The sequence below is a fragment of the Eurypyga helias genome, unplaced genomic scaffold (genome assembly GCF_000690775.1).
Source record: "Eurypyga helias isolate BGI_N326 unplaced genomic scaffold, ASM69077v1 scaffold23262, whole genome shotgun sequence".
Classification (NCBI taxonomy): domain Eukaryota; kingdom Metazoa; phylum Chordata; class Aves; order Eurypygiformes; family Eurypygidae; genus Eurypyga; species Eurypyga helias.
This window is the reverse complement of record NW_010238225.1, coordinates 57633-74518: the sequence shown is the minus strand read 5'-3', so window position 1 is coordinate 74518 and position 16886 is coordinate 57633. Positions and strand designations below refer to the sequence as shown.

Sequence of the window (16886 nt, the reverse complement as noted above, 5' to 3'; positions counted from 1 at the left end):
GGCTTCTCCTGTGTGCTTTCCCAAGTCTGTTGGCACTACTGCTGCTTTGCCTTGAGGACCAGGGACACAGTGTACCTGTTCAATACTTCCAGCACTTCTCCTGTTGTTCTGTTGATGTTGAGCCTCTCTAAATGGTGCCTTGTTTGCTTTCCTATATCTAGGTGAGTTACCATGGGCAAGACACTTTACCTTCGTGTTCTGTCCTGACTTAAGTTTGTGAAAAGAGAACAGTAATGTTGACTTTCTTATGCCAAATGCTCTATTGACAAGAAAAGTTGGACAATTGATCAATACTGTTCTGCACATTTTTTGTGGCTTATCTTTGTTTACATCTTAAGTGCAAATTGTGTCAGCCATGTAATCAGTCCAGCACAGAGGTCAAGGAAGGGGAGCTTCTACCATTCACCTGGCTAATCTTGTGATGGCTGCACTTTTTGTTGTTTCCTTGCCAGTTAGTTTACTACAGGGAAGAGGTCTCTTGGCTATTGTCTAATAATGGTCTCAGGGGAGTTGTCTTCTCAAAAACCAGGGAACAGTGAGGACTGTATGTACAGCCAGCTCCTACAACTGATGAATTGTAACAGGAGGAGAAGAGGCAGGAAAGGGACTGATAAGGACCATAGCAGCTGTCCTGCTCCCCCACATCGCTGGAGTCAGGTAGTGCCTTGTGCAGTAGGCTGTTGCTAGCAGGTTCACCCGACTCTTCCTGTGGATATTTTTTCTCTCTTGCTGATGAAGAGAGGAGACCTGGACAGTGTTCCTACATTAGTGTGGGAGACAGATGAATAGGCGCTGGAACTTCTTGGCAGAGAGGATGTGATGGAGCCCTAATGAGTACCCCACAAAGTGTGCGCTAGAAGATTGGAAAGTAAACGTCAGACTTCTGTTACGGTGATGATGTTGAGGTGACCTCTGTTCCTAGGCTGCATGAGGCCCGAGTAAGGCCACACTCTGAAGCACTGACACTTGTAGGATCTGCCCAGGGGGCCGTGTGATGCAGGCTGTGGTGTAAGCCTCAGCCCAGCTAACACAGTGTCAAGTGACCAGGAGAGGTTAATCACAGCAGGCTGGCAAGATGCAGAGTGTTTTGCTGTGCTGCCTGATGACAGTTTTACTTTATTCTGAGTACGCAGTTAGCAGCTCTGTTTAGCTAGAGTTAAAAGACTGCACTGCAGCCAGGCTTGAAAAGTTTAGGAACTGCTCATAAGAGTGACCCTGCTAGCCTGTGAATGGTATGTCCACACATCATTTATGCTGCTGACATGCCTAGGCGGCCAGGGTGTATACTGGGATGGAGAGATGCTGGGTGCTTTCTGCTCAGCAAGAATAGGATCCTGTGTGGAACAATAATTTGTATTTAGTTTTGCAGCCTCCTGGTTGCCTGCTGTTGACGTTTGACTTTCAGTTATCCTGCTGCATTATTGCCCAACTAATCTCTCTCCAGTGACATGTGGAAGTTGTGTTCCTGTTTTACAGGTGTCAGTTGATCTCTTGAGAGTAAATTAAAGAATTGTTATCAGAGCTGAGATTTGAAAACCAGTAGTTACTTCTGCATCACTTCTTCTCACCTTCTCCTACCATTTACAAACTCTAGCAGAAATTCAAATGATTTTTTTCCTTTTGCTTCTCAGAGGAGTGAGAACAAAGTACATTAACTGAATTGGCACGTGAGGGCATTGCACTTTGTTTTCTGTTGCCACGTCACTTTTCTGCTTGGAATTTAGCCTGCCCTGAGTTTCCTTCTGCTCCCTTTTTGCCTATGTGTATACTAACATCAGCTTGTTTAGAGAGAGCAACTCGTGCTTTGCAAATACATTTGTTGAAATTAATTTTTGCAGCTGATTTAAACCATCCTGGACTGAAGACTTGAGTATGCTGTTTAACTTAGATCTCCTTCCTTTTTCTGAAAATCTCCTGTAATTGGGGTGTATGAAAGAGAGAGCTATATATGAAGGAAAATCTGGGGTCAGACAGCTGGGACTGTGGGGTTTTTTATGAATTCTAAAATACCGTAATGAATTCCAGTAAAACTATATTCACTACCTCAGGAAGTAGCAAGTAACTTCTCTCTGTTGAGAGCAATTTGTTCTCCTGGTATCTTGGTGAGGGGGATATTTTGTTACTGGTGTGATTATTTTCATGTTGACTTTATCTGGCTATTCTAACCACTGTGTGAAATTTCTTCTAGAGCCTAAAAAATGAAGCTAAAGGAAATTGAGCGAACAGCTGTCCAGGCATGGAGTCCAGCAAACCACCACCCCATTTATCTAGCAACAGGTAAAGTTCTTCACAGTTTGTGAATATTAAAGTATGAGTCACATAGGCATTTTATGTAGACTTGTTTTGGTTTTATTTTTCAACAATTCTCACCTTAATAATCTCTGGAAAACTTACAAGCAATATACTGAGAACATTACAGCCTTTATTTTTAAAAAAAGTGACCAGTAGGTGATTACTTTTATGCCCAACTTTGACACCTGAAAGAGCAGTCATTTTTCAAAGGGTAAATAAGTGGATTTTTTGATCTAACTTCTAATTAAGTCTGTATGAACTCCACCACCTGCTTGCTATGAAAAATAAAACAAAATGAAGTTACATACTTCGTGTGTTTGAGGGGAAAAAAGAGTTAATTCTACTCATGTTCATTTAAGCTCACTTTTACTTTTGTTAGTCTTCAGCCATTATCACGTGGCTTGACAGTCAAATGATAGAAACCTCTTCTGCCTACAGTTCTCTGTTTTGGTTAACATTCAGTTTTTAATACTTCTGTTAAACCTTAATTTTTCATTTTGTTGATGTTATCCATTACTCACTATTTTTAATAGTAATTTTATTTCCTGAAACACCAAGTCAGCCTGTTCACTGAGTTGGCAGTAGGCGAGTTTACTGCCTGTATGGAACTGACAGCTTGGGTTGTTGTACTGGATTTGCGTGAGAAGGTTTTGGCAGTGGGGGGCTTCTTTGTGCAAGAAACTTCCCATATGTCCATTAGAGCCAATGCCAATCAGCTCCAGGACAGATCTGCTGCTGGCCAAGGCTGAGCGGCCGAGGTGCTGCAGTGTGTCCAGAGAAGGGCAACAGAGCTGGTGAAGGGTCTGGAGCACAAGTCCTGTGAGGAGAAGCTGAGGGAACTGGGGGTGTTCAGCCTGGAGAAGAGGAGGCTCAGGGAAGACCTTATCGCTTTCTACAACTGCCTGAAAGGAGGGTGCAGAGAGGTGGGTGTTGGTTTCTTCTCCCAAGCAACTAGTGATAGGACATGAGGAAATGGCCTCAAGTTGCACCAGGGGAGAAAAAATATTAGGAAAAATTTCTTCACAGAAAGGGTTGTCAGAGATTGGAACAGGCTGCCCAGGGAGGTGGGATAGAGTCAACATCCCTGGGGGTATTTAAAAGACATGTAGATGTGGTGCTTAGGGACATGGTTTTGTGGTGGTATTAGCAGTGCTAGGTTAATGGTTGTACTTGATGATCTTGAAGTTTTTTACAACCTAAAAGATTTTATGATTCCTTCAGTGATGGTGGTTATCCTCCGGGTTAACATGTTTAAGAAAGAGGGGAAAAAGCCCCAGGACAATTGCAGCCGGATTGAGGAGTGAGAAGATGCGAGAGAAACAACTCTGCAGACCCCCAGGTCAGTGAGGAAGGAGGTGCTCCAGGTGCTGAAGCAGAGTTCCCCGGCAGCCCATGGTGCAGCCCAGGGTGAGGCCGGCTGTGCCCTGCAGCCATGGAGCATCACAGTGGAGCAGAGATCCACCTGCAGCCCTTAGAGGACCCCATGCTGGAGCAGGGAGATGCTTGAGGGATGCTGTGACCTCATGGGAAGCCCACGCTGGAGCAGGCTCCTAGCAGGAGCTGTGGACCCATGGAGAGAGGAGCTCACGCTGGAGCAGTGTCAGGACTTGTGACCCTGTGGAAAGCCCAGGCTGGAGCAGACTGCTCCTGAAGGACTGCACCCTGTGGAAGGGACATACACTGAAGAACTGCAGCCCGTGTGAAGGACTTACATTGGAGAAGTTCATGGAGGACTGTCTCCTGTGGGAGGGACCCCACGCTGGAGCAAGGGCAGAGTGTAGGGAGTCTTCCCCCTGAGGAGGAAGGAGCAGCAGAGACAATGTGTGATGGACTGACCGCAGCCCCCATTCCCTGTCCCCCTGCACTGCTGGTGGGGAGGAGGTAGAGAAATGGGGAACAAAGCTGAGCCTGGGAAGAGGGGAGGGGTGGGAGGAAAGTATTTAATATTTACGTTTTATTTTTCATTATCTTACTCTGATTTGAATGATAATTAATTAAGCTGATTTCCCCAAGTCGAGTCTGTTTTCCCTGTGATGGTAATGGGTGAGTGATCTCTCCCTGCCCTTATCTTGACCTGTGAGCCTTTTGGTATATCTTTTCTCCCCTGCCCAGCTGAGGAGGGGAGTGACAGAGCAGCTTAGGTGGGCACCTGGCCTCCAGCCAGGGTCAACCCACCACAATTGTCCGCTGAACATGACTATTCAGTTCTGGCAGTGCAGCACTGCCATACTGTGGGGATTTTTTTTTCAGGAATGGCTATCAAAAGAAAGTGGCAAAAGTTTAACTGTTGCCTTAAAAGTAACATTACCATTTTTGGGGTATATAGTCTATTTTTTGTTTCTTTAATAAGGCCAGAGTTTTGGTTGGACCAAAGGTCTTGGCTTCCATCTACTTTAGATCAGAAAGTGCATAGTTTCATAATTTGTACTGCTTTTACAGTAGTCTCTTGGGCACTTTCCATGCCCTAGGCAGTTACAAAGCATCCCTGTGGTAACTGGGTGACTCTTTGCTTGGCAGTGTCCCACTTGGTAATGTTAAATCAATTTTTAGTTTTTATTCTGTAAGCTAGGGAGAAGGACGGAAGCCATCACTGTGACTGTTAGCTCTGTGGGCCATTGGGGCATGTTTTGTTGGCTAAGGTTGAAGAAGTTCAGGTGTGACCAAGACATCTGGTCATGGTTGAGGAGCAATATATAGAAGTATTTGGGATTGTATTTGTAGATGTGTTTCATGATGCCGACAGCATTTGTAATCGAGATAAGAAGTTAATACCAGAAGCTGTGGCTGCTTGGAAGAGGGTATGTGAGTTAGATCTATCCCGAGAGAAAGCGAGCTACTTGCGCAGCAGTGACCCTGGTCCCCAGAATTGCTTGAAGAAGTCCTAATTTCCTTCAAAATATTTGTCATAATTGCGGGTTCCTTTTTCTGAGGTGTTCAGACATGCCCTCTCTTTGAACGGTTGGGTTGACTGAAGAACAGTTTTCCAGCTCCTTGCTCTTTCTTGTGTCTTGTGCTCTTGAGAAAAGTGGCCACTTGTGTTGCCTTTGTACTCCTGCTAGGAACATCTGCCCAGCAACTGGATGCATCCTTCAGTACAAATGCCACCTTGGAAATATTTGAGGTTGACTTCAGGGATCCCTCCCTGGACATGAAGCAGAAAGGAACACTTCCTGCCTCAAACAGGTACTAGAGGCTCATAGAGGTATCAATCAGTGGAACTGAAAAGGACTTTTCTGATACAAGAAATGAGAGGAGAAGATCATGTTTTGGGGGGTATAAAGTGATATTTTGGATCAGTTGACCTCTGTCTTCAAGAATTAAAGATTTTTGTTGACACAAATCATGCTGGGTGTAAAAGTGGAGCAGCTGGACCATTGGAGAAATCTGAAAGGACTTATATAATAGTCAGTCAGTAGAGTCATTCTGTGTCATGTGAATTTGCTGGGGCTAATGATTTGCAATAAAGAGATAGAGGAAGAGGGAACCTTATCTTCCAGCTTTTTAAGTCAAGGTGATTTCTTAGGCTCATCAGTGTGGGTGACATTTGCACCCACTGTAAAACACAGCCTTGATTTCCAGCTAGCAGACTTTAAAGGGTATAAACATATTTTTCATATGGCAGCTCTGAAAGGGAAGGCACATAGTCCTCTAATCTGATTTTCTATGTAGTGTAGGTGAGTGGATTTCACCCACCAGATCACATATGGGTTCCTAAATATTTTAAACAAACAAAAGAGACAAGCTCTTACTTTGGAAATTCCCTTTAAAAGTGTTTGGCAGGAAACTAATTTCTTTTTTTGCATGCAAGAGCCACAGTCCTCTTAAAAGGGAAATTCTTAAAAGAGAAATGGTTATTTAAGGTGCAGACTGATGGTTGTGTTTAATAGGTTAGGACATGGATGTGGGTTTTGCTAATGCAGAGGGTGTCTTGACTTCTACCAAATATTGTGGCCTATACCAGCTTTTATTTTCTTCTTTTTAGGTTTCATAAGCTGATTTGGGGTAACTTTGGAAATGGTTCTCCGGAGTCCTCTGGAGTGATCATTGGTGGAGGGGATAATGGCGTACTGACAATGTACAGTGTGCCCTGCATCTTGGCTTCAAAGAGTGAGCCTGTAATTGGACAGACAGAGAAGCATTCAGGTCCTGTTCGAGCTCTTGACTTCAACCCTTTCCAGGTATGCAACTTTAAGATACTTACAAGCGAAGGAAAGTTAATCTCCTTATTAAAAAAAGTTTTTCCCTTGTGTATAGTGAGTTAGAAACTGAAGGAGCAGTTTTAAACTTGAGAGAGGTATGAGAGTTGTGACACAGGCCTGGCTTAGGACTCATATTTGGGTTCTCTTCACAGCTTTGCCACTGAATTCCCTCATGACCTTGCTCAAGGCTCTTACCTTTCTGTAGAAATATCTCTTTTAATGCTGTTACATGTTAGACCATTACCCATGTGAGACCAGAACTCCTTTTTTTCATTTGTTCAGTTGGTGTTTAATTCAGTGGGGCTCTGATCGCACTTGAAGGGTCTGCAACATGAGCAAGTAGCAAATAGAACACAAGTTCTCATGGTAGCACAAAGGCAAATTGAAAGTTGTCTCCAGACCCTTGTGGCAAGCCTGCATCTTCTCAGAACAAATGTCCTTGGTGCTGGGGTGCAGGGCAGAGGCTCAACTGGCCAGAGACAGTGGCTTCCAGGCCTGTGGCAGTGTTTCATGATGTGTAACAGCAGCCGCCTGCACATCTAGCTTGCTAGGCAGATTTCAAACGTGTTGGCACCATGGCAGAGCTGAAGGCACAGAGGCCAGAGATGTGCTTGGTTTGTAACCCGGTTAATATCTTTCTGCTTACCAGTGGCTGTGAAATGCAGCTCTCAGCTGACTTGGGGAGATTTTAAGGTTTTTGCTTACATTTATTTTTAAGAAATCCATCCTCTTTTCCTGTGAGCAGGAAACTCAGGTGAGCTTTTCTTTTCTCTACAGAGTAACCTCTTGGCTTCTGGAGCCAATGATTCTGAAATTTTCATCTGGGACTTAAATAACTTCAGTGTGCCTATGACTCCAGGGGCTAAATCACAGGTAAACGAGTTTTCCTCTGGGCAATACTCCTGCAGTTTTATATCTTGGTAGGCAAGACAAAAAGATGTGTGTGTGGAGTCATCCTGGTCTAGTCAGATCTGTGAAGGGGTGGGTGACCTTGATGTCTGTCAGGAGAAAGGTGAATCAGAAATGACTGATCAGCTTCATTCTGGGGAGGTGGAAAGAGTGTTGTAAAGGGAGGGGAAGTAGGCTGACAAGTTCTGGAAGGATGCACTGTTCATGGATGGGTAAGCTCTTTGTAGATTTGAATCAAGTAACTGACCAGGTTATCTTGTGATCCAGCTGGGGCATGTGTGATGGATTAAGAAGGTTTATTGGACCTTCTCTGAGGAGTGAATTTATTTCAGGCTTCAGCTAGAAGCTTTTCATATCTCATGAAAGTAATATCCCTAGCAGAGCCAGTGATCCATTTAATGCATCTTGGCTACTACTCCCAGATAATGTTTCCTGAGTTCGAAGAGGAAGAAACTTCTGATGCTGATTAACATAATTCAGGGCAATCAAATCCTAAAAGAGGAAAAATCATAGTAAACTTGCCTAAAAACAGGCCAAGTTTTTTCTGCAATAAGTCTCCCATTTGTTTCCTTGCCTGTCTTCTGCAGTAGATATGGTACCGACAGTTAGCTTTCAATGCTTCATCGTTTTCCATCTCACTGCACTCCTGAAATGTTGCACAAGGTCATCTTTCGTTTAAGTTTGTCCCAGGAGTTGGGGTAGAAGCGTCTATGTTCTCTCAGCTTCAGTTCTTTCTGGACTGATTTATAACCCATTTGGCTATGCAGAATCCACTACCTGCTCCCAAAATGCAGGAGTGCTTTTCCAGGTGACATTCCCCCACAGAATTTAACTGTCCATTGTACTCTGAGTAAAGGATTTGCCATGCTTCCCAGTCTTTCTGGTCAGTGCTGCTTATATTTCCAGTTGGTATGTGATTGAAGAGAGGAATCTATATATCATCAAATCCATAGTTAGGCTAGTGACAGAATCCTGTGATGAGTGTTTCCTCAACATGGGGATAATGAATATGTGGCCTTTCCTATCTTGGCAGCCTCATGAAGACATCAGTGTGGTATCCTGGAATCGGCAGGTGCAGCATATCCTGTCCTCTGCGCACCCCAGTGGCAAGGCTGTGGTTTGGGACCTCAGAAAGAATGAGCCTATCATCAAAGTCAGTGACCACAGCAACAGAGTGAGTGGAGGGCTAACTAGCTTACAACATGCCACATGTGACTGCAGAGCTGTGGCACAGGCTCTTGGGAGTGAGTGTTTTTACTGTGGGAGATGTTGGGACTGGTTCTGCTATTTTTATTGGTAGATGCATTGCTCAGGAATGGCCTGGCATCCAGAAGTTGCAACCCAGCTGGTCCTTTCTTCTGAGGATGACCGCTTGCCAGTGATCCAAATATGGGACTTACGTTTTGCTACCTCTCCTCTGAGCCAGCTGGAAGGGCACACGAGGTGAGGGCCTGCTTGTTGTGTTGCCTTTTCAAGGATCTCCAGCTGGGACACTGGGCTGAGAACTATGATTTTTTTGCTGGGCCAGCTTTGTTTCACAGGTGAATTGGGTCGAGGGTAGAGATGAGGACTGGCATTTCTGAGCTTAAGTGCTGGCGCATGTTGTTTCGTGGTGACCGGGTGGGAGGGTGGACTGGGTATGAAATATGACCGATTTCTTTCTGAACTATTTTAGGGGAGTTCTCTCTGTCTCTTGGTGCCAGGCTGACCCTGAACTGCTGTTGAGTAGCGGCAAAGACAACCGGATCTTGTGCTGGAACCCAAGTATGGGGGAGGTACATAACCACAGCTATAAGTACACGTGGTCTGCTTTATAAAGTTGTGTGCTATGCTATGGGTGTGTGTCCCGTCTCTGTGCCCCTGTGGAGTGCCAATGTAATTTCCTCCAGTATGTCTTCTGCAATGAGAGCATTGTCCATATCCAGACTGAAAACAACATACAGGCAGAGATTTTCTCTGATATATATGTGTCCAGATATCATAGCGGGAAGAAAGCTTTAACTAAAACATAGTTTCAGCTAATTATGATTACTCTTGCTATGTTCACACATGTGGTGTTATCTCTGTCCATTTGCTGCTTCTTCTTCCTTCTCCTACTAGTAAGTTTTTTTGGGGGAAACTTGGAGGAGAATGAGAAGCATTTGTTGGGGTCATTGAGAGGGGAAGAATGTAATTAAATATATGTATAAACTTTAGTCACAGTAGAGTGCTTTCACATGTATGTGCTTATCTAGTCAAGTGTCTCAAAACTACCATCTTTGAAATATTTAGGCATCACCTGAATTGAAATAGGACTCTGTAAAAAAAAAAAAAAAAAAAAAAAATTCTGCACACCTACTCATTCAATGCTGAATTTCTGGATAAAACTGAATTTTTAACTTTGAACATAATTCATACAGTTGATCTTAATGATAACATTGGAAAGTACTCTAACGGCACTGAACAAAGGCCAGCTGGGAGCCCCAGGCTGGATTAATTTCATAGGAAAATTTCATCTAGCAGGCCACCTTTGCCTCGGAGGCATGGAAAAAATTAATCCATTTTCATAAAATGCATGAAATGCTGCTGTTGTGGATTCATGGGGTTTGATGCTCATGCTGTACAGATGTCTGGTGGTTAGAAGAGAATCAGACTCTGAAATGTTCCTGATGTCTGATTTTTACAAGCATTTTTTTACTGGAAAAATTAAAATAAAAAATTTACTGCAGCTGGGTCGTCTTTATGCATGGTGCTGTAGACTTGCAGAGTCCAAATTCAAGTTAGATATTTATGTATAAACTATAATTAGGGGGCTGCTCTTGACTTGGTACCAATGAACAGAAAATTTTCTGGTGATACAAATGTTGGGAAGGTTTTCAGTAGTAAGGACAGTACAGTTACACAGAATGGCTGGTCTGGTAGGTTAGGGGAAAGGGTTTGTTTCATTTCTTGGGGGTATATTTGGGGTTCTTGGGGGGTTTGTTTTGGTTTTATTTTTAAATTTAGCAATCTAGATTTTAACTTAAGGAAACGCAAGGTTTTGTACCTGGGAACAGAAAATACAAATCATGATCCCACAGAGAAGGAAGCTGTGATTCTCTGTGCTTTGCGCCTGTAAGGCATAAAGGAAACTTCTTCATTTTGCAAACTGGAAGTTCAAAGTCAAGGTTGTGTTAGTGAGTTGCCGAGTATCAGACAGGAAGTCTGTGACTGGGCCACGAATTGAACTTCGGATTTTTGAGTGCTGGACCAGAAACACATTGTCTGTAATATCCTTCATAGTTCATCTGCAGCTATTACAACTCCTTTGTTGTTCTACTTTCTTCTGTAGGCTTTTATTTTCCTTGTCAAATTTGTTAGTCCGGACTATTCTTTCTGTTTACATGTTCTTGCTCTTAAACCCCTTCCTGCATTTTGGCTTCTCCTCCTTGCATTGCTTTCTGGTGTGTCTCCTTTGGTTAACAGCAGGTGTAACAATAATCTAGTACTCTGATACAGTAGCACTTAGAAAGCAGAGCAAAGCTGACTTGTTGCATTTTGATTTTGTTCTACAATCAGAATCCTATTGTACTGCAGCTTTCTGTGGCTTTCTGATGTTTGGGCTCAATGTGATGTAACTCGGTTGCAAATGCATTCTTGGAGAAGCAAAAATAAGATACTTGTATACAATGGTGATAGGGAGCTGGAGTGTGACACACATGCTGTGGGCAAGTCATCTGGGGAAAGCAAGGGACTGTTGTGTTGTGCTTCTGCCTTCTGTCTTTCTGTGACAGGTGGTTTACGAGTTGCCCATTCAGAGTCAGTGGTGCTTTGATGTCCAGTGGTGTCCTAGGAATCCTTCAGTCTTCTCTGCTGCCACTTTTGATGGGTGGATCAACGTTTATTCTGTTATGGGTGGGAATTTAGAAGCTCAGCAGAAGACACAGGCTGACAAGGTAAAGTCCTGTGAGCATGTTTTGGCTTGACAGATCGGCAGTTACTCACCTGAATCCCAAGAGCATTAACAGCACACGTGTAACAGTATGATTTTTAAACGATGCGGTCTGTCCCACCCACCTGGACGTATAGCTGTATGGTGTGGGAACCACAAGAACCCCACACAATCTGTGTGGGGATTTTAATATCCACCAAGGATATATTAAGTCCAAAGGGACTATACTGCCTCTTAAAGGTGTTTCTGTATTTATTGTAAAATTCATGGAAGTGTGTAAACAGAACCAAGATCAAGTGTAATTTTGATGTTATATATGTTTTATGGTTGTTACTACTAGACTAAAAATAAAGCAGCACATGTGTTAGAGCAACAAGCTCATCTTCTCATTAGATTAAAATTAAATACAGATACTAATTAACACAATACATTATTCTTTATTAGTTCAGAAGAGAATTCCAAAAAAGCAGCTTACAAGCCACCATTAGTGTTTTTCCTCAAGGCAATTGACTATAACTTGGAGCATGTTAATATTTTGATACTAAAATCCCTTACCTTAACCAGTGAATAGGTGGGCAAACTCTGAACAGATAAAATGTCAGTACTGTCTAAAATTTTAATTTTAATCTGGTGTCTAGTCTTTTAATTCCCGCCCTCTCTCCCAGCCAACAAACACCTTACAATACACGTTTTAAGAGAACACATATTAGCTGGCTTAAGTGTTATTTATATAGTAATTTACAGCTCACTGAGTTTAGTTTCATAGGATTTGCAAGAGACAGAAAATACTTCATGGAGCAACAGCTGTAGGAAACTAAGGATTTATTTAACCCATGGAGAATTTTCTTTCTGTGCATTCTTCATGTGCATGTGCCGCACTTCCACTGTTCAAAATTGGAGAACACTAGGGTACAATAACTCCTAGATAAACAGAATAAGAAGTAAGAACACCAATAGGAGAAGATAGGACAATTATAGAGGCAGGAAGTTCGTGACCAAGAGGTCTCTTTCCTCTGGATTCCATGGTATCAGGACAGAAACTGTTGAAGAGCTGGTGGTTGATGTTACTAGTACCCTGGTAGCATGTATTTAGTTTTTGAAGGATTAGCGTGATTGATCTGTTAGGTATAAGTTGTTTTTCCAGGAAATGATCTTTCTTTGGAACTGGTTTCCCCTCAAGAAAGACTTGAAAGGCAAAATATGTAGGTCTTGTGTGTGATTCTTTGTTTGGCAACATTGGCTTGATCAGCCTTATGTTGCTTCCTTTCAGGTATACTGGTCAGCTGTGTTTTGGAGCTATGCCCTATGGCCCAGTCAAACTTGAACAGGATTATCTTTAGCAAACAATAAATCTATGCCAACAATGCTAAAAATTAAGAAGGCTTGTGAACAGCCTTGTATGTATGCTCACTGACTTCCTAAATGTCAGAAATCGGATCAGAGGCCACTTTTGACACTCTCTTGTCTAGGCAAGAAAGTCTAGAGACATTATTTCACCAGCCTTATATAAACTATAAAATCTTGAGACAGCCCTTGAAACTAGCCCATTGGAAAGACCACAGCAATAGAAAGGGGGTCAGCATTCCTTCGTGAGCACAGCAAGTAATAAGTTGGACAACTTTTGACCATATGTTGTCACTGTCTTGCATAAAACAAGTAATTTTGTAACTCCAGTGTTTATGAGCTGGGTGCTAGGCCAAGCAGTGTTTGTTAGGGAATTCTCATCTTGCTAAGGAGAAAATTACTTGAAAATCTCTCAAGGTGAAGCTTTCTTGAGAAATAACTTTTGGAAGTGTTTGGAAATACCATTTCTCTCACATAGGGGCTTGGTGGTATTCCAAGAAGAGGTGCTGTAATAGCCTCTTTCTTCATCAGTGAAGAAAATAACTAATTACTAAGCAATAGGTTTTTGTGCTTACTCTGTACAGAGAGGAATTTAATTACATCATTTGTTTCTCCATCTGATACTAGATCTCTTCCTCCTTCAACAACCTGGATCCCTTTGGCACAGGACAGATCCTTCCTCCTCTGCAGGTGCCAGAGCAAGTAGCTCAGACCACCTTGATTCCACCATTAAAAAAGCCACCCAAGTGGATTCGCAGACCTGTGGGGGTTTCATTTGCAGTAAGTGAATGGAGCATCCTTAGCTTAAAATGCACTAGATGTGTCCTCTTGTGAGACAATAATTTTATTTTGCTAGAGAAACCTTTATCTTCCCGTTGCTGGTTGTTTTTAATGCCTTTTTAAGGTGCAGTGTGGTGTCCCATGAAGCAGAGGTCTTTTGCTCAACATTGAGATATATTACCAAGAAGAGAGAGTCCTGTAGCAGAGGATGGGAGGTTATAAGTAGGATTTAACAAAGCTCAGGAAGACTCCTAAGAGCTCTCCTTATAGGCTGTGGCATGCATTCCCATTCTCCGCTGTCTTTCTCCTTCCTATCCAGGTTTTTAATTTTCTTCACCTCTTTGCTCCTAAATCAAAAAGCTGAATTGTTCTTTTAGCCTGTGGCTTGACTTTTTCTCTGCCTCTCTAGTGCCTGCCATTTGCTGATAGTTTTTATCATTGCAGCCTGCCTTTCCATGTCAGAAGATTCTAAATTGTTCTAAATTGTTCTAAATTGTACTAAGTTCTAAATTGTACTTTTTCCGCTGTGCCTCTCTAGCATTTGCAATTAGCTAGGTCTGATAGCATATACACAAGTGTCATGGTTATCAGCTAAAGAGCTTGTGATGTGAACTCCCTCAGTGTCCCTACCATCAATACACATTAAACTGTTTGGGTTCCTTATTATCACAGCTGGAGCTTGAGTCTGCCTTGCTCAATGAGGAGCTGAGTGAGTTGCTTTTACCATCGGTTATAAGAATGCTTACTGTGTCTCACTCTGTCTTTCTCAGTTTGGAGGAAAACTGGTTACATTTGGTCTTACCAAAGCTTCTGGACAGCAAATGCAGCAGACTCGCCCACACCAGGTATTCATCAGTCAAGTCACTACTGAAACCGAATTCCTCCTCCGATCCAGAGAACTGCAGATGGCCTTGCAGTCAGGGAACCTCCTTGATTACTGCCAGGGCAAGATCCAGACAGCCAAGTTGCCATTTGATGAGAACCTTTGGAACTTCTTGAAGGTAGGATGGCTGTGGTGAAGCACAGGGGTCAGTTCTTACACAGTCCTGGGGTGGAATGTGTTCCTTATGGTCCACTCTAGCCCTTCATATTCCTGTTCTTTAAGATACAAAATGGAACTGAGTAGTCCCGTTTGTTACTTGTCTGAACAAAAGTTTTTGCAGTTGAGGTCTTGGAGGTTGTCTTTATTTTTCAGTAGGAATTGTCTTTTCAGTGGACTCGTTTGGACTTACTGTCAAGGTGCTAAACAGGATTTTCTTATCTCAACCCACTGCCAAGCTCTATCTGCCTGCTACTTGTGGAGCTTTCGCAAGGCAAAGTCCAAATGGGCAATAAGATTCTCCAGTAATAAGGGGGAGAGCTGTGTTGGCATGAGGATTGGCTGTAGCCCTACACAGAACAATGGTTTTGTTGACAATTTGGTAATATGAATGAGTTCAGTAATGAGGAGTGGCTGGGCTCAGCCTTGGTAGTAGTTTACAGATACTCAAAGGCTGACAGTGTCAGGGGGGCAAAATATTGGGATCCTTCCCATAGTATCACATTTGCTCGGGGAATCATCTCTTGAATAGGATAGCCAGGTATTGTCTAGGTGGTAACAGTAATCTTAGTTGCAAGGCTCATTGCAGCAATGTCTTCAGCTGCATTGGATCAGATAGTTTGAACTGTTGTTCTAGTGAATTTTTATAATCTAGGTGGCCCATGGTCCTGTGAGACCGCTCCAGCACATACAAGATCTATTACTGTTGACTGTCTTAAACTACAAACCAAGCTTCTCTACAAAAAAACTGTCCTACATGACCATTGCTGCATCTGCAAGAACAGTTTCTACTGGCTGTTTACGAGTATCTTATCCATGTACAGTTTGATCAGGTCTGTACTAGGAACAGTCTGGGACTCACTGAGAGAGATTCTCCTTGCAGAATGTAGTCATGCACTGAGGCATACAAATAGTGCCTTATCAGTTAGGTTGTGTGCAGCCTGTGGGAATCTCTGGGACTGTCTGAAATTCCCACCCAGAGAGCTTCTGTAACAACTAATTAACTAATTTTTGTGAAGCCAGCTAGGAGTTCAGGAAACTGCCTTGTCTCAGTTTCATCTGGACTCAAATCAGTCAGCTGTCTATGCAGAGGTTTGCTTGGCAATTCCTAGACCATCCAGGGAATTAATTACCAAGTAAAATAGGTATGTGTACAGTCATAGCCCTGATACACAGTTGTACCTCAATTATAACTGTAGCAAACTTGAATTTCTCCCTTTTATCATGATTATAACTTAAATTCCATAGATTTTTCTCACAGTAGTTATTAGGTGGACTTGTCATAGTTGGGTTCCTTATCTGTAAACTTGAGCTCTAAACTTTGCTGCTGCCAGAAGCAGCCAATCACTGGCAGTGTGTAAATGTCTAGTGTTTTACATATTTTCTTGTTTTTTTAATATCCTTTTGGACTCAGGTGAATCTGGAGCAGGAGTCCAGGACTAAACTCCTCAAGCTGCTGGGCTACAATAAAGAGGATCTACAGAAAAAGGTATGGGGTCTTTCCTGTAGAGAGAAACCTTTATGGGACTAAAGCTGTTGCAGGGAGCTTGTAGGGTCCCGACTGGAAATGAGTGAGTGATCTTGTAGCAAACAAAAGACCAAACTGTGTGAAATCTCAGCTGAAAGACACCTCAGGTATCCCCCATCAGAAAACAAATGTGGGCATTTGTGAGGGTATAACTGTAGATGTACTGGATCAAACCAAAGGGGTCTCGAGCCCAGTTACCTTGCTTCCAGTTGTTGGTGCTCTGGGAAGTGTATAACAGTGCAGTTGTGAGAGCTTCTAACATTCAGTGCTCTGCATCTCAGGGGATTCCTCAGCCAGGAAGAAGGTGACAGATGAAGATAGTCTGGCACAGCATGGGTAGAGCTGCAGGGGAGGAAACTCTTGCAGCAGCATGGACAATGCGCTGAAAAGGATAAATAACCTCTGATAGACAGCCAGTCAGGAATACGGAGAGGTGGAACTTTTCAAACAAGTGAAAGAGCCAGGGGAACTGTGTCTGGGACTTGCCAATCACTTGGTGACTTGGCTGCCAAGGTTTTTGACAGGAGCTTCATTCTGGTTATGTCTGTTACTTTTCTAGATTGCCTTATGTTTGAGTAATGGGATCCCAGATAAAGAGCCCCTTCCTGAAGCAGACGAGACAAATGCTGCACCGCCCGATCAGGTATGTCCTGTACATTTTGCCAGCCTGGGAGAGCAGTGGAGGGCAGAATGAACAGGAAGGTTTAATTCCAACCACAAGTTGTTGGGCTCAATGCAGGCATCGCAGAGGGCAGTTCACAGGCCTGTCAGACCCTCACAGGGTCAGACTGTATGACCATAGTGGTCCCTTCTGGCTTTAAAACAAATTAGCGAATGATGAAGAGGTACTCCTGGCTGTTAAAACTGCAAGAAGGTTTGCTTCAC

General features: G+C 43.0%; 1 protein-coding gene across 1 annotated transcript in view; it reads left to right on the top strand.

Moving 5' to 3' along the window:
* Positions 1-2187: 2187 nt before the first annotated feature.
* SEC31B (SEC31 homolog B (S. cerevisiae)) overlaps positions 2188-16886 on the top strand; it is a 30825-nt gene continuing 16126 nt past the window's right edge. Inside the window, 12 exon segments of the mRNA XM_010147790.1 lie at positions 2188-2277; positions 5352-5475; positions 6275-6470; positions 7269-7364; positions 8434-8574; positions 8701-8843; positions 9076-9175; positions 11153-11314; positions 13282-13434; positions 14205-14435; positions 15888-15962; positions 16561-16644. Of these exon segments, the coding sequence (XP_010146092.1) occupies positions 2199-2277; positions 5352-5475; positions 6275-6470; positions 7269-7364; positions 8434-8574; positions 8701-8843; positions 9076-9175; positions 11153-11314; positions 13282-13434; positions 14205-14435; positions 15888-15962; positions 16561-16644 (1584 nt within the window). The 5' untranslated portion in view covers positions 2188-2198.